General features: G+C 38.9%; 2 protein-coding genes across 3 annotated transcripts; one reads left to right on the top strand and one right to left on the bottom strand.

Annotated features, from left to right (window-relative positions):
- The first annotated feature begins 827 nt into the window (after positions 1-827).
- LOC115734292 (vesicle transport protein GOT1-like) lies at positions 828-4,771 on the top strand. 2 transcript variants are annotated; one of them, XM_048280612.1, is made up of 8 exons: positions 828-926; positions 1,138-1,194; positions 1,293-1,370; positions 2,539-2,630; positions 2,740-2,820; positions 2,916-3,013; positions 3,091-3,172; positions 4,363-4,771. In XM_048280612.1, exons 3-8 carry the CDS (start codon positions 1,340-1,342, stop codon positions 4,399-4,401), a joined length of 423 nt encoding a protein of 140 aa, XP_048136569.1. In that variant the 5' UTR covers positions 828-926; positions 1,138-1,194; positions 1,293-1,339; the 3' UTR covers positions 4,402-4,771. The 2 variants fall into 2 exon arrangements, with proteins under 2 accessions (XP_048136569.1, XP_048136568.1); XM_048280611.1 differs by having other exon boundaries at positions 859-926; positions 1,138-1,175; positions 1,291-1,370.
- Positions 4,772-5,097: 326 nt separating this feature from the next.
- LOC115734288 lies at positions 5,098-11,669 on the bottom strand. Its single transcript, XM_030665008.2, has 4 exons — positions 10,505-11,669; positions 8,645-8,906; positions 5,933-6,110; positions 5,098-5,731 (listed from the first exon to the last, which is right to left on the bottom strand). Exons 1-4 carry the CDS (start codon positions 11,616-11,618, stop codon positions 5,240-5,242), a joined length of 2,046 nt encoding a protein of 681 aa, XP_030520868.1. The 5' UTR covers positions 11,619-11,669; the 3' UTR covers positions 5,098-5,239.
- Between the last annotated feature and the right edge of the window lie 5,561 nt (positions 11,670-17,230).

Genomic DNA, 17,230 nt, shown 5'->3' with positions numbered 1-17,230 from the left:
ATATGTGGGTTATTTAACTTTCGGATATAATAAATGTTATGGCCTCATCTTAACACTTTGTTAAGGCGACATTTATATTTAAAGCGACACGGCTGAACTTTGGTAAGACATGCAATGTGAAAAAAATGACGTGGCTGAACTTTGGCAAGATGTACAATGTGATTCATAAATGTTTAATTTATTCAATGTGGTCTCTGAATTTTAACTCAATATGAGACGTGGTTCCTAAACTTTTAATATTTTTCGATATGATCCTTAGATTTTTTGTACTTATTCAATTTAGTCCATGGACTAAATGAAAATGTTCAATGTTGCTCTTGAACTTGAATTAACAAGAGGATAATATTATATATTTTCATATTGTTTAGGGACTAGGTTAAACAAATTAAAAATTCAAGGATCATGTTGCGCATTGAGCTAAAGTTAAGGTATCGCGTTGAATAAATTAAAAGTTCGGGGACGGCATCGTAGATTTGGCCAAACTAGCAACTTAAAAGAGTAGCATTGAAATCAATAAATAAAGGGGAAAAAAAAATACAACTCGTTACATTGACAACATAATGGGTAAAAAGAAAAGTAGATATAAACTGAATTTGTCAGAATAATATAACCTCTATTCTCAATATATCATATAGAAACGAAAACTTTAAAAAAAAAAAATTGGAATATTGCGTAATTTTCTGATTCTTTTTTATTTTTTTTGGTCTGACGTAATTTTCTCATTCGTCCGGTGACATCTTCAAAAGAATAATATATATATATATATATATATATATATATATATGAGCTTATTAATTAAAGAATAACCGTTAGCTACGAAGTCTCTCCCTCGTCTCCATTTCCCTTCGTTTTCTTTACCGATCTCTTCCTCTTCTTCTTCTTCTTCTTCACCGCGATCTTCTTCTTCTGCTGCGTGCCAGTTAAAGGTGAGCTTCCTCTCTCTTTCGTCCTTTCTACATCCCGATACATGTCTCATGTCTGGGTTTCGGACGCCGGTCAGGAGCAACCCCGAGCTTGAGCTAGGGCTTTCCACTCGGCTTTCCGACCGGGACACGGCGTTCGCTCGATTCGATCCGATTCGATTAACCTGTTTCTAGTTCGTATTTGGTTGATTGATTGATTTCTGCTCGATTCCAGCTTGGTGTTTGGGCGATCTCCATTCCGATTGGTTTCGCCTGCTTTGGATTCGCCGAGGTACCTGTTCTTGCTCCTCATTTTGCGCATTGCTTTGGAGTTACTGCGGTCGCTCTTATCCGACAGTTCCTCTTTTGTGGATTTCTACTGTCAATTCCAGCTTGTTTTTTGGGCAGTGGAGCGCCACCAGTAGCTCGCTATCGCGATGGTTTCGTTCGAAATGAATGACCGCAAAAGTCCGTGAGATCTCTTTCTCCTTTTGCTGTTATTCCTTCTATTTCGTGTTACTGCTACTGAATTTTTCGTTTCTCTTTTTTCTATTCGGCCATTTATATCTGTCATGTAAGATGATTGTTAAGTTAATTGGCACCAAAAGTGAGGATTGGGACTCTGTTTTTGTTAATCAGATCAAAGATTTAGGGTGTGCGTGCATGCAAACTATTAATGTCGACAGAATCGCTTCTTAAGTTTTTGGTTACCCTTGTATGATAATATCTGCGCAATAGGGTTCTGTTTGGTGAAAATTTGTAGTATTGGCGGCTCAAACTCCAATTGAAATGGCTGCTCTCATAGTTTTTCTCACTTTTTTGGCAAAAAAATAAATGTCAGATGAAGTCATGTGGGACTCTCCATTTAAACTGGATCTGTTTTGAGTATTTGTGATGTAGTTATGCTATATGCTGTATTCGTATCTGTAGTGCAATGTGATGAAGCTATTCCATCTAGCCTTGCTTCAGTTTTGACCTTAATTATGAAATAAAGGAGTAATTTATGTTATTTTCATGGATATGAATGTCTAGTCTATGTAAGCTTATGAATTATGAGTGGGGAGGGATATGGTAGGTTTCTGGTTGATTAAGCAAACCGTGATAATCATATATTAGAACCTTTTATGTCTAATCATAGTAAAAAGGGAACAAGTGTCATCTGGAAATTCAGTTGATAATGCGCTGGGAAATGGTCCGAGCTACTATTCTTTGCCCCCCCTGCAGATTCAGCAATACGACCTTGAGAGGGAGAGAGATCGAGAGTTTAAATGGTCTTTGTTTTTATCGGAGTGGAAGAGTTTAAATGGTCTTTGTTTTTATAGGAGTGGAAAAGTTTTCTTCTATTTTTTTCGTTTAACCAATTTTGGAATTTTGGTCTCGTTTAACTGACTGTAGAAAGTAAATATGGTAGGTGGATGTTGGTCTCACGCATGAGAGGGAGAGGGAGAGAGAGGGGGGGGGTTCTATCACTCTATGACTGTAACTTACAAGTTACCAGACAAAGTTGCTGTTTTGGTACCTAATAGTTGTTACTCTTGAGATGCATTTCTCTTTGCATGAGACTAAAACTGTCTTTTACAGTTAATATTTGTGCCTTTGATCACCAGTGTCATTAAAACTTCTTCATTGTAATCAGAAATCGGGCTAGGCTTGACTGGATTTGGTATCTTCTTCTCATTCCTGGGAATCATCTTCTTTTTCGACAAGGGACTGCTTGCCATGGGAAATGTGAGTTTCTTTACCTAGTTTCTGTAATGTGGCACATCTTTCATTATGTTATTGTTGTCCTAGTTTGGTAGGGTTTCCATTTAACTGGCCCTTTTTCCCTCTCCATCAGATTCTCTTCATATCAGGAGTCTCTTTGACCATAGGACCAAAGTCGACCATGCAATTCTTTATGAAAAGGCAAAACTTCAAGGTCCAAGTCTTCCACTTCACAGAACCTCTTGGCATATAAAGCCGTCCTCCCCCACTTAATCTTCCGTTTGACATTTTATATTTCTTGATGTCCAGGGAACAATCTCATTTGGTGTCGGCTTCTTCTGTGTCATCATAGGATGGCCCATTCTTGGGATGATTGTGGAATCATATGGTTTTATTGTTCTTTTCAGGTCTGGTCCTTTTATTTGTCGGTAGTCTCAAAATTACTGTCCGTTTAACTTAAATTAAGCTAGCTCTCTGTCTGCAGTGGTTTCTGGCCAACTCTAGCAGTTTTTCTGCAAAGGATACCTATCCTCGGTTGGTTAATTCAGCAGCCATACATTAGATCGGTATGTCTATCTGTTTCCTCAGTTTTTAGTCCCTATGGTCGATTTATTGCAAGCAGCAGTTTTGGTGATTGTGCTTTTGTTCTTATAAAGATTGGGGCATGGTTTTTGTGGTTCTTTGGTGAATTAGTCTGTGAAAATGAGCTGAGGATGATGAACTATACTGACATTCATCAGTCCTAAAATTTTCAACACAAGGCTTGCTAAAAAGTTGGTTGCATCTGGGTGTTTCATGTTCATACATGCACTCAGTGAAGCCGGAAAGTTAAATGCGCATAACTCCATTTATCATCAGTTTTGTCCTTTGGAAATGCTAGGATTTAATTTTGGAAATTGGTGGTAGTCCAACTCAGTTCATGTTATTCTGGACAGGGTCTGAAAGTTTAGAATGCGAGGCAAATATAGCCTCGGCATGATGCTATCATAGACTTCTGTTCATCCGGAAATGTAATGATATGACTACTTTCAATCTACTATGAAGAAAGATTGATCATAATAATCTCTTTAGAAAGCTCAGTTGAGTGAATGGTGGGTCTATCATGGTAAATGATGCTCGGCTTTGTGGACTCTCTCTATTTGAACAGCTGCGACCATTTGAATGTTTAGCTCCAATTTGAGAATATAGATTGAGCTATGACATGCGAGCTATGTCGTTAGATTTGATGGAACAATGATACATAAGCTTTACCTTTTACATAAAAAAAGGTGACTAGGTAAAAGCGCTTAAGAGATGCGATTTATGTAGCATTTAGTATATGAGAAGAACAGAAGATTCCTTGTAACATCCTGCATCGGCAAAGTGGTTTGCATTGCCAAATTAGGTTGCTTTCCACTAGTCAGTTTCATGATTTTATGTACTAGTGGAAGTCATTTTCTTCATGGCTTCTTTTCGTTTGCACCGGGTGGGAAGGGGCAACATACTTATACATTCGCATGTAACCGATCTTCTTGATTTTATGGAAAATGCCGAAGTTTAGATTTTTAGAAAGTTGATGGCGAAAGGGTAATGATGTTCCTGTTTATCCAGTTGAACTTGGGGGCTAAGTCAATCTATCTATTTAAGGGAAAAGTGCCTTTTGTTTCACTTAATGAGCATTCATAAATTAGCATTCCATTATTAAAATCTCTCCAATATGGTTATGAGGGACATACATGGCATCCCATTAATATGCTGTTCTGTTTGGTTTTTGCAGTTCTTTGATCGTTACCGAGGGAGACGTGTGCCCGTATAGTTCTGAATTTGCAGAGCAGGCAATACTTCTGGTTTTTGTGTCTGCTTTAAGCCCACCCATGTAACATATGGATTTGTGGAGACAAATTTTTGCTGCCTCTCTCGTTGGAAATGGCAATTGGTAAAAGGTGTCGTGACTCGAGTGATATGAATGAGAAGAGGAAGAAGGAAAGGTTACGTGATATTAGTGGGATCTGTAGTTTCTCTTTCCTTCGTTTGGTGGTGATGGTTGACCATCATTGACTGCATCCCTTGGGCTTCTTTTCCTAGATAAAAGTGAACAACAGATTTGTTGCAAAAGATGTAAACTACTAACCTTGCATAGCACTGTCCAAATACCAAAATTTAGCTTTGCTCGGTTTTTTCCCCTTTGTTCCGACAGTCAATTTTCATTTCAAGTTGATTCTCTCTCTCTCTCTCTCTCTCTGCGAGCTCGTGCAGTTTTGTGTATATACGGAAGTGAGGTGCCTGGTTTGAACGAGAGGATTTCCTTTACTTCTGTGCGTGTGCCGCTTTAGCATATTTAAGTGTCAGGCCCTTTTCCATTTATAAGCGGTGCTGTGCATATAGATGTATATACCCTAGGCTGTTTAACGATGGTTTTTTGTTTTTGGCAATGTTCATAACTCATGCTCCATTTGCTGGGAAACCGTGTTGTAATCGAGATATTTGTTCCCTAACAATGGATGTAGTAGACTCAATTGAAGCCTGGGAAGCAGTAGCATATACCGCGAGACTAACACTATTCGCAGAAACTCAATACAATACACGAGCTTAAACATATTGTTAGAGTTTTGACTGAAGAGTAAAGCATAGCCATAGCAGTAGTAGAAAAGCTTTCAGTTATCTGACTGGCCAAAATACCTGCCAGAAATTGTGGCCAGAATATTCAGCATTATAACTTCGTCGTCCAGTTCAGCCTTCTGAGCTCGCAAACTTGCACATTTCCGGAGCAAACTCCGTAGAGATGCACAAGTGTCGGCATCCAATGGGGTGTCCACGGCAGCGCACAGAGCAAAGAGCCACAGACAATCGTTTCTTGAAAGAAGGCTCGTGGCCTGCACTGAGTCTATGCGTTTTCTGAGCATGGACACCCTAGCTACCGAGTCCATCCCAAGTATCGCGGACAAAGTGGGGTCTTCACTTTTTTCACTGCCAGGAGATTCCCGACTAGGATTAACGACTGCTTCATCAACCTCCCGACCAGTTTGACAATGGTCGAAATTTTTCGAAGCATTGCTTTTGGGATGTTGAACAGGGTACTTCTGCACAACCTCGATCAAAGGTTGTAGTTTGCCTGAAATTTCAACACTGATACTCTCGGACAAAGCCTGTAAAATAAGGTAACCAACCGTGAACAATTTTTTTCAGTTAACAAACAACAGAGCACGGGATGGAAAAATATGTGGTCACCTATCAGAATGCACAACATTTCAATCGACACTTCACCAGGAACAGAAACTATCATATTAAGAATCAAGCTAGCACAAAGATCAGCACCCCACATATATACATGGATATAAAGAGCATACCCGCCTCAACATTGAAAAATCCTCAAGAAAAGCGTCCTCCCATTGTTTCAGTGGCATCAAATGCTCTGGGCACTTGGCAATCTCAGGTATTACAGGCATGTAAGTGCTCTGTTCTTTGTGGAGTTTACTCTCATCAAGCTTAGCCACCTTCACATTCGGAATCTGTGCGGCTTCCCACCTAAGACAAGACAATGCACATATAATCAGAGCCTTGCCAAAGGTCCAGGACTAGTGCAAGAACACTTTAATAATTCTTCTTTCAAGTTATCAGCAGTGAAAACCATTTGAAGGATAGACAGCATCAGAAAGCAAAAAGAACAGGAAGCTGCCACTATGAGTCGTGTTCAGTAGGAGGGTGAGAGGTTGTAAGATAGTCATTGTTATCTGTACTTCCATGCCATGCTAGACTAAAGTGCGGGGACTATTGGCCCGAGCTGCCATCATTTTATAAAACTGGCTTCAAAAGTCGCCAACATCAGTTTCACACAAAGCTTGATTATCAATGGAAAGTAAACCTTCTCACCTTGAAGTAGTCATTGTATCTTGTCTTTTAAATGCAGCATGCACATTTATGGGCCGTATGAGCCAGCAGGTTTCAACCATACAGTGGTCATATCAAGCCTTTTCTTTGTTCTGACCCTAATTCTTGGCAATGCTAGAAGAATAATGGTGAGAACCTAGATTATAGTTCAAGCACATTGTTGGAGCTATCGTGTTTGTATGGTGGCCTTATGATAGTATTCATAAGGGACAGCAAGCCAAGGCACTTTGCTGTTCTTTTCTTTCTTCACTTCTTTCTATATCACTATATAGTAGCTACCGATAGGAAAAAACAAGAAAGGGCCATCATGGAACTATGCTAACACTCCAAGAAAGTAGATGGTCACCAAAGTCCTTTAGGTTTCTTCCTCTCGACATTAATTTTACCACCAAACCTTAAAGCTGGAGATTTAAGAGCCAGAAATGCACTAAGTGGTGCATACAGCCAAGCTGCCCCATGACTTGTTAAAGAGGTCCCTAAAAAAGTGATCACATGGTTGGACAACATGCTGCATACTCAAGATATATACTTTCTGCGGTAAGCCTAAAGGAGCTCGTTTCATGTTTGCCTTGTGCATCACGATGAGACAAAATACAGATGGGCATTTTCTTAGGTCGGTGAAGTGAAAGAAGATATGAAAGGAACAGCTCTTCCATTCCTCATGAAAAGGAAGTGGCCACTCTACAAAATGAATCCTATCACCCATCCATTAGTTATTATCAGCCCGAACAATGACCACCATAAGCATGCTCTCAGTTAAATTGATTCCTCAACCTCGTTAGTAAAATCTAAAATGTGCTGTGAACAGAGTTAACTTGATGCATTCAGATGTTTGAAAAAAGAGGAGCATTACGCAACAAAGTATATCTGCCTCTCCAATCCAGAGACACAGCACAACCATATCTCTTGCTCTCCAATAACTAGCATATATTATTCAAATGAATAATACAAGAGTCATGATAGGAGAGACATGGTTTAGAAGATCAATTAAGGCTGGTTTAGAAGGATCAATTTAAGGCGAGTGTGGAGGCAAAAATCTGACAAAATTTCAGTGTTGTAAGTTCTCTTCGGTGGGTCCTCAAGTATCAATCCAGTGTTACAACGGTCATGATACCTGGATTCAAACTGTAAACCAGATACATCATTCCAATTTTGCCCACTCTTAACTTTAGGATCACTCTTGATGATCCAATCGACCCCACTACATTCTGGTAAAATGGTCAGCTGGTTTTAGACAAATTATTGTATATTCCTTTACTTTCAATGTGGAAGTTAGATAGGTTAAAAATTACTGTACGGTCTTGACTGGATTCAGGATTTTGGAATCATAGGAAATAATAAATAAATAAAAAACTGACAACACCATTACTTTAATTGACTAAATTCACATTGATTTAAAGCTGCTAAAAGAGCCACTGAATTTCCATAATGAATGTAGAAGATAGTTTAAAGGTACTGCACACCAAACTAACTAATCCCCTTTTTTGTTGCTTTCTCGATGAGCGAAACACCACCCCTTTCCCTACCAGATATCTTAGCATACGATTATCCAGTAAAATATGTCTCACTCTCGCAATCTGCGCACACTTGTAAAATACAAACCCAGGGGCACAACATCACTCAACATGGGAGTCCAAGTATAATTTCATATCATTGCACTTCATTGCTACCATATCGTCCTAAATTTCATAACATCGATCTTCTTCAAGGTCACCACCTATGCACGCACTCTTCATAGGCCCTCTGACCATGAGCATGTTAGCACTTCTACTAATCCCATCTACTCACTGAGCATCTACAAACCACTGTCTCACATCTGTAGAACTTACTGATATTGTCTCTCTAACTTGTCCCGTCTTGAAGCAACACCATCTGCCTCTCTGCCTCTCAGTTCTGATATTTTTAAGAAAATTTATGTCTTAAGTTGAAATTTACTTCCCCCCCCACCACCCTGGCGCCCAAAAAAAAACCAAAGAAAGGGTGAAATACTCAGTCCATGATAGTCCACGAAGCCTTCGCTCTCAACCATACCAATGTTTATGTCATTCACTGTCCTCACATAACTAAATAGTACTGAAAATTGCAACAGAAAGCACGTGGAGAGGAAAATTAGCAAACATTGTTGAGAGAACTGTACTTATTCAATGTCTAAGATGATTAAGAACATATACCTGACTCGCCTAAGAAACTCTAATCCATCTTCTGGAGGCCCAGCATCAAAGTTGGGTTCTCCCTCAACCGAAAAGGCTGGTCTTTGGATGCTAGAAAAGTATTCATCATTGTCATCACTATCTTCCTCGCCCCCTTCTTCTATAATATCAACATCTTCACAACTAATATTTTGACCACAAGCAGAATCCAGATTCATATAGTTTGTTTCACTGTCCTCTGTGTTCTCTAGTACAATATCAACCTGTTCTTTACACCCTTCACCTGAAAGTAATGACAAAATCCAAGTTTTCTTAAAAGAAATTGCTTTGCATCAAGAGGAACATAAACATAGAACAACGGATATATCCAAATCCAAGCTGTGTAGAATAAGAGAAACAACATCCCCACATGTCATTGAGAAAGGTAACAATGTGAATCCATAAATTGTCGCAAAAATCATTTCTATCTACAAACGAATTGCATGTGGTGATTTCTTTACATTTCCACCACATTTTGGACGAACAAAGATGTCTGCCTATACACCTAGGGTAGCAAACAGTAGCTTTGAATGTACAACAGAGAAGTAATCAAGAGACATAAGACCAATTTGTTGCATATAGGGTCTTTAGTGTGGGAACAAAGTAATTCATGTGATTCCCTCTTGCACTTCCAGCAACTGCACCTGTTCAGAACAGAAATTTGAACCATCAAATTGACACATCAGGCAGGTGACTATGTAAATAATTGTTTCAAGAAAGGAATTATAAAGTGATTTTTGAGTTTTAATATTATCAAAACAAACAGCGGAAAGTATTAATTCAAACAGAGTGGAAGAACAATGACATGGGATACCAAAGAGCTTTTTCTGCAGATTATGAGAAGAAAAAGATAACCATAAAAAAAAGAGCCAGAGAACAGGGAAGTAATCAGGCTTAATCTGATCACCCTCAATAATAGACCTTTACTGGATATAAAGAAGAATAATTACTGAGAGTGCAATCATCAAGGAAATATTAACTTCATAGATGTTATCAATGCAACTGCAGATGGTGTCATTAATTTTAGCAAATTCACTCAGTCTCCACAAAAGTAAAGCAAAATGAATGAAACCAGAATTTGATAAGGATGAAAAGGGAGGACAAAGAAGATCGTGATCGAAAACATCAGTCTGCCGTGTCATTGGCAGACTAAAGCAACGACGAAGAAATTGAGTTGTCAAAATAATATCTACCGCATACTCAAAAGCCCATCCTCGTACAACAGCCTGGTCAGAGAAAGTCGGTTGCATCTCTCAAATTTAAGAAACACAATCGGACCAAACCCTGAGGTTCTGAATTGATGCACATCATAAGGATATTTTTCCCTGAGTTTTTCATCTGCTTTATGTAAATAATAGTTAAAAGGTCCTTGAACACCACAAAAGGGAGATCATACAACTTTGACTCTAGAGGAACAACAATCTAGAGTATTCTTCTAGTGAGACAAAAAAAAAACCTAAGCATCTTATCATAGTATAATATTCTCAAACACAAAAGCATGTGTCTTGCAATTTCAACCCAATGAAAAAGCTGATGGAGGTTAGCAGAGGACAAGGTGCAGAATGTATACTCCAAACAGAACCAGAGATAACGCTTTGCAAAAATGAATTGTTTCCTAAATGCAAATTCCAATGTTATGTGATGATCAACGCTAACTGCATAATGAGAATTGAACAGGTAAGCCACTGCAAGAAATCCGTGTGTCGAAGATGCTGTAACCACTTAAGCAAAGACGGCCTTCCTCGAGTCAATTTCAAGCTTCTCTTTTAATTCAAAAGAAGTATTATTGTTGTGCAGCCAAAGGAAGAACACTGGTCAAGTTACTACAGTAACGATACTCACCAAGAATGCCAGGATCCTGTGCCCTCCCAAGGGTCTGACGCTGGCAATGATAGCTCAAAGTAGACTGTGCCCGATGCTTAGAGCTTGCAAGGTTTGCATACTCTCTTGCCACGGGGCCTAGGCCATTATAAATCTCTCTCCATAACTTTCGTTGTTCTGAAATATTAACAAACCTCAGGGCCTCCATTTCTTCCCTTGAGTACCTTCTTTTGGTTCCGTCTCCCTCTGTTCGACAAGCATCTACAGATTCATCAAAATGCACTAAATTGTCTCGCTTTGCACGTTTCCCTTTCTTCCGAGGACCTTTAGTCTTCTTTCCATCTGCCACTTCTTTGGCATTTTTATTAGCGTTTCCTTCAGAGCATCTTGTAGAACTTGCCACCATTCCCATCTCCTTGTCACCCCCATTTCCAATTCCAGGGAACGGGACGACGGGTTCAATCAATGCAGTATCATCGATGACTTGAATCTTCAAAGAACGTCCAAGAGAACCATCGATACCGTTCTTGCCTTCCATGTTGTCACAAGTACACACGAACTCCCCAGAAATTTTGTTCCCATCAGTCGCAACCCCTATCACGTCAATAGCGGGGGATTCATCAGTGACAGACTCTGACTGGGCTGCCTCTCTGAAGATTGACCCACCTTCAAGATCATTCAACAACTGCCGCTTCTTAATTTCCAACAGCTCCGCAGATACTTTGCCTTCGCCAAGAAACTCCCCATCTCCATTCAGATCCAAAGAAGATGGGTCACCCATACCTTCGAAAACAGAGCCCCTCTTGGCTTCCTCCGCGGAGTTCTCCTCAACGACTTCCTGGAAACAGACAGGCCCCCGCACCTTCGGAGAACTCGACGTGCCCATCACGTTCACAATACCCGTACAAACTTCCGCGGACAGGGAATCCAACGCACAGTCGCACGATTCTTGCACTTGGCACAGACTTGCGATCGCGCCCGCCGCAGTGGCCGGTTGTCCATCGCACCCTCGTTCATCAGGGGAAGCAGACCCCAAGGCCCCATGGCGTTCTTCGATGGAAGAAGGAAGACGTTGGGTGAGTTCAGTGGATGGAGAAGGCGAAGGTATGGGAGGTGAATCGATGGAGTCGGCCATGTCGATTAGAGAGAGAGAGGGGGGTTAAGGTAGGGGGTTTAGCCGTTTAGGAGGTTCTCAACAGACGCAGGGAGGAAGGGCAAGGAGTCATTGTTATATAGTTTGTTACAAATAGTATTATTTTGAGAATTTATAAAGGACATATCTAAGGTAGGGCCTACTGGTGCCGGATGGGCCGGTGTGGGCGAGGATGGCCAATCCTCGTCGGCACTAGGCGAGGCCTCATCAATCTCAGGCAAGGGCCGGTAAAGCTCGCACGGATCTAGAGTGGGGGCACCTAGATTTGGGTGACGCTAGGTCGGCCCTTCCACGATGGACGACGGCCACGGCGGAAGCGCTCCATCCGCAAGGCCCTGCCATTTTTTTTTTGTCTAGATTTTTTTTAAAATAAAATTTTCAACTTTTTTTAGCTTGTTAATCTAATTTAAATAAGATTTGGAAGAGAAAATAATAACTAATGTCAAGTCAGCATTGCATTTTTTATTGGACAAATTGATGGTGTTCATGAAAGGTCTTGATTGCACTAATTTAACAAGGTTAGAATATGATTACATTTTTTTAAAAAAAAATTAGGATTTGATTGCACTTTATTGACAAATTTTAAGAATTTCTAGTATACTTACTTACCCCTTAAAAATCTCAAGCTATATAAAACTGAAGGAGAACTTCACTAGCATTAAAGCCTTGGATCTACACATTATTCAACCCTGTCTTGGCTCAATCTTGGAGTTGCCTAAGTCATAGAGAATTCACGCGACAAATTTAGTTGAACTGCTCGTCAATGGCGCTGATGATATAAGAGAAGCCAAATGCTCCCCCAGGAAACAGGACTCCGTTGTCCACGAGGCATGGTATGATCAACAGCAATTTTCATGCAAACATTCCAAAGTACACCGCATTCGTCGTCCGAGATGGTGTTTACTAGAATTCAAATGCCTACACATACCTAAGTAAGAAACTCAACATTTAACTCACCTGCAGATGAAGTGTCGAGCTTTTTGATAGACACGACTTTTCCCACTGTTCTTCCATAAGATCCTTCACTAGTCAATGGCTTTGATCCAAATATTATTAGTCTTTTCTTTTACTTCATCCAATGATGCCACATATATTGGGGGTGTGGGGTATATTCCCTTGCGAAAGAAAAATACATGGGTCCCACTCCACGCCGAGCGGGCGAGGGTCCAAGGGAGCCACCTCGGCGTGGGTTTGAAGAGGGCACCGCCCTCTAGACACTAGAGGGCTTTTATTATTTAACCCCGTAGCTTTTCATTAGTAGTTTGGGCTTGAGCTCATGAATAGCTACTGCTATATATACCTTTTTTCAGTTTGTAATTGAGTGATGTAACGAGAGGTACGAAGAGCTAATTATGGTGGAATCATCTACTAGACAGAGCCCTAGTTTAAGGGTGAACTAAGATAAAATCTTGCGTCTTGATTTCTCTTTCTCACTACGTTTTACTTCGCTATGATTGTGCGCCGATCCTAACAAAGGGAACCTCAATAGGTGGTGTTGCTTTTTGCACTTCAAGTTTAACGGGAGTAGACGACTTTGAAATTGTTTGATGCCCTATGTTGAAGTTGTTGTTGTTGTAGTTGTTTGTCCCACATCGATTGTGAATGAGTCATATATGCTCTTTATATTCATGTGATCTCCCTCCTCCTATAAGCTTAAGCTTTTGGGTTGGATTTTCTAACATGGTATCGGAGCAAGTGTTATTCCTTTCTGCGCATGTGGGCTCACCCCTCATTAGTCAATTTCCAACACAATCATCTTTGTTCATATTCAAATAATGTAACGAATTTATTTTCTGGGACTAGTGGCAAGGCTAAAGTCTATAATAGACATTCCAGATATCTGTTAGCTTCCTTTGGATCTTTAGGAACTATAGCCCGTCATTAGGCATAGTAACATAGTTTTGAGATCATAATACAGAAGCCCTTGGGCTTGATTTATTCAATTTTGTCACTGAAAACCATAAAATCTTTTTGCTTGAATACTTCCGAGATTACCGAGAGCTTACTATGCTAAAATCAAAGATACGAATGAACTCTAGATACTACAAAATAAAAAGATTTACCACAAAACCCCGTGAAGTATGTTCAAAATAATTACTAGCAGGAACAAGACGTATGTTCATATGCCAGATGCACAAAATCATTTAACTTCACATGCTAGATATCTCAATAATTGCAACCAAAAGTACTCCATTTGTACATGTATGGGGCTACAGGTTCTTCAAATCAAGATGCATATATGGTGACCGTAACTACTCAAAATTTGAACCGTGAGGGCAGTATTATACCGTCAGGACGGATCAGTGCCAAAAATTTTGACTTTTCCATCAGATTTAAGAGGAGTTGCTCCTTCATAATCATCAGCCCAAGGGTAATTTGTTGAAAAAATATGTTGAGAAACATACCATGTACATGGTTCGTTGGGCTTTTCAATATCTCATCATCGCTTGTAGAGTAAGATTCTTCGACTTGACAGGTACAACAAAACCACCGCCGCATTTTTCTTGCTAGAACTCTTAATTGTCGTGTGCGATCTTCCAATTTGGGCAATTTTCGGGTATCTTAACCTTGCAACATAATTATCTTGAGATGTGCAATCCAATTAAACTTTGCTATCAAATATTCAGAATATTTGAATTAGGAAACATACCTAGATTGCAAAATATGCTTTCCAAATTTGATTCACAAGGAATTTGCGAACCAAGCTTCAGGATTGGACCGATTATCGAAGGAACTCACCACGACAGCGGCACGGGTTTGAATCGTGACGGGTAGTACTTCTCGGCTGGGATTTACACACGGCGGACCGAAGGACAGTAGCGCTACAGCAGACAAAAAGCCAAGGACAGAAAGGCACTGATCAGGACAAGCAAGATCGTGGATTTTTTTGGCAAAGGAAATGAAGAAACAGCCCAGGGAAATCGCAAGATCCAGCTTCAGTCAAAGGAGTTCTCTTTTGGTTTCCAAGAAGTCTCTCTTCTATTGCCCTCAAAACTCATGTGTGTTTCTCTATTGTCTGAATGAATGTCGATCGTGGATTTTTTTCTAAATGAGAGTCCATCCTTCAACCCCAGAGAAAGTTTAGTATATAGTAAAAATCCTTACAAGATTGAGGCTCATTATTTTTTAGTTTTCGCAAAATAGGCTTGGTGATCAAAATATAACGTTGATTAAGTCATGAGGGGCCTAATTGCTTAAAATTAGACTGAATTTTTCAGCAATCATAATGGGAATATAGGGCCAACTGAAATTTATATGAGCTCGGGCTTAATTGTGCAATCTCGAGCTCAATTTAGGCTTTTTTTTCCCAATTAATAGACATTAAAATTAAAAGCCTAATCTTTACCAAAAAAATAAAAATAAAAAGCCTTAATAATTTAAATGAACAAGGATGGGCTGAATTAACTTTGAAAATGGGTTCAAGCCACATTGATTTTCGCACACACTAGTCCAAAAGCCTGGCTGAATCTCAATTTTAATTTTAGGTTCACTGAGCATTTTGTCGTGCTTAAATTAGGCTTTATTCAAATAATTAATTAGTCAATTAATTAAATCCTTTCTTAAATTATAATCTCAAAAATAGATCCAATTCCCTGCAAATTTTAGGCACATATGTTCATGAATTGCCAAAAATTTTGTCTGCCAATTTTTGTCTAAATCGCCCGTCAAATTAAGTCAAGCTCACACTGTTGAGGTAGATAAATGCTAATGCAATGCATGAATGATAAAAGTAAACATGAAAAAGGATTTGATTATTTTTGTTTAGAACTAAATTTAGTTCTAATTTTTTTATACAAAAAAGACTAAAAAGGAAAGTCAAAATTTAGGTGTCAACAATCATAGACCTAACCATTTCCATTAGGGTTTTATTTCTTCTTGTTGCAACCCCATTTTGTTGAGGAGTCGCTGGAATAATCAATTGTCTGTCTATTCCTTTTTCATCACATAAATTTGTGAACTAATTAGACAAATATTTTAGACTTTGATCGGATCTTAATGCTTTTATTTTCATGTCTAATTGATTTTCCACCATGCTCATAAATTTTTTAAAGCAACTTACTCGCCTCGACTTTTGAGAAATCAAATCGAAATGACCGAATTGAGTATAATAATTTATAAATATAGTGAAATAAGCAGCCCAATGTGTTGCTCTTATATTCATTGGACCACGAATATCCATATGGATCAATTGCAAAGGATACTTAGCCCTTGTTCATTTTCCAAACGATTTTTGCAGTGTTTTCCTCACTATGCAATGCTTGCATATAGGTAAATCGACTTTCTTGATATTGCCCAATAAGCCATCTTTGGCTAATATATACATTCGTTAGTAACCAATATGACCAAATCTGGCATGTCATACATTCACATCATTATCATAAGATTTAGAAGATGTAAATAGGGAATAACAAACATTAACATTGTTGTATTCAACATTTAATACAATAAAACCATCTTGGAAAGTATCCAGAATCATAATTACTTGTTCCCAATGACAAGTCAACGCCATTGCTATGAGTGTTCAAAATAAAATCAAGTTTAACCAAAACCAACAAAGAAACTAAATTTCGACGAATTTTTGAAGCATATAACACATCATGTAGGAACATGATGTGATTGTTGCACATATTTAATTAGTAGGTGCAAATCCCTTTAATTTTCACTCTAGAATTATTTCCCACATGCATCATCTTTGCTCCATGTGTTTCACTACATGGTCTATGATCCTTGAGTCTTCTTTTGCTCACCATAGTTGAGAGCAAAATGACTCTTCTTGTCACAGTTAAAAACACTTCACTATTGGAATGTTTTTCTTGAAAGGATGCTCTCATTTTCCATGTCGGTTAAAGTTCAGTTTCTTTCTTGAAAAATCTGCTCCCTTGCCCTTTTACTTCTTTATCCCACCCAAATGCTTACACTAAGAACCCGAAGCCCCATGTGAGCTTGAACCAGCAAAATAAATATTGGCTTTTGGTTTAGCCGCCAAAAGGTGGTCCTCCTCTAGCTCAAGATGGCGCATAGCATCCTTAAAAAAAAATTATGTTTTCATTGTGGGTCAAGTGGATTTTCATATGCTCACAACTATGAGACAAAAAATAGATTACTGCCTGCACTTGCTGCTCATTAGTCAAAATATGACCAACATCTTTCGGTTCACTAATCATATTCAACATAAACATCAAGTGTTGTTTCATATTTTGTCCATGAAGCATTTTGTATGAATCAAACCTAATAGTGAGTTATCTCAGCTTGGTGGCCGATGTCTAACCAAACCTTGCTTGTAACGCTTCCCACATCTCTTTGGCATTTTCAAATGCCTGAACTTCCGTATGATATCATTGTCCATGCTACTTAGGAACATAATGTGAGTAATGGAGTCCTTTTTCTTCCAAGCAGTAAATGTTTTTTTTTCTTTTCTATGTTGTGCAATATTTTCATCTTCAAGTTCTTCCATAACTAAGTTAAAAACTTTTAGTGTTTCTTTTGCTTCTAGCACATACTGGAGTTTGAAATTCCAGATTTTATAATTTTTGTTGTTCAATTTCACTCATTTGTTAAGCTCAACTACGATGTTCTTAGATGTTGTAGCCATT

The sequence above is a fragment of the Rhodamnia argentea genome, chromosome 6, assembly GCF_020921035.1.
Source record: "Rhodamnia argentea isolate NSW1041297 chromosome 6, ASM2092103v1, whole genome shotgun sequence".
Lineage (NCBI taxonomy): Eukaryota > Viridiplantae > Streptophyta > Magnoliopsida > Myrtales > Myrtaceae > Rhodamnia > Rhodamnia argentea.
The sequence above is the reverse complement of the archived record's forward strand: the minus strand, read 5'-3'. Positions and strand labels throughout refer to the sequence as shown.

Excerpts from the sequence above, each read along its gene's own strand:
- LOC115734292 (XM_048280612.1), top strand. The coding sequence starts at position 1,340 with ATGGTTTCGTTCGAAATGAATGACCGCAAAA. Across the intron at positions 1,371-2,538 it reads CGAAATGAATGACCGCAAAA|AAATCGGGCTAGGCTTGACT; the intron begins GTCCGTGAGATC and ends CATTGTAATCAG. Across the intron at positions 3,014-3,090 it reads GGTTTTATTGTTCTTTTCAG|TGGTTTCTGGCCAACTCTAG; the intron begins GTCTGGTCCTTT and ends CTCTGTCTGCAG.
- LOC115734288 (XM_030665008.2), bottom strand. The coding sequence starts at position 11,618 with ATGGCCGACTCCATCGATTCACCTCCCATACCTTCGCCTTCTCCATCC. Across the intron at positions 8,907-10,504 it reads ACAGGATCCTGGCATTCTTG|GTGAAGGGTGTAAAGAACAG; the intron begins GTGAGTATCGTT and ends CATTACTTTCAG. Across the intron at positions 5,732-5,932 it reads ATTTTTCAATGTTGAGGCGG|GCTTTGTCCGAGAGTATCAG; the intron begins GTATGCTCTTTA and ends CTTATTTTACAG.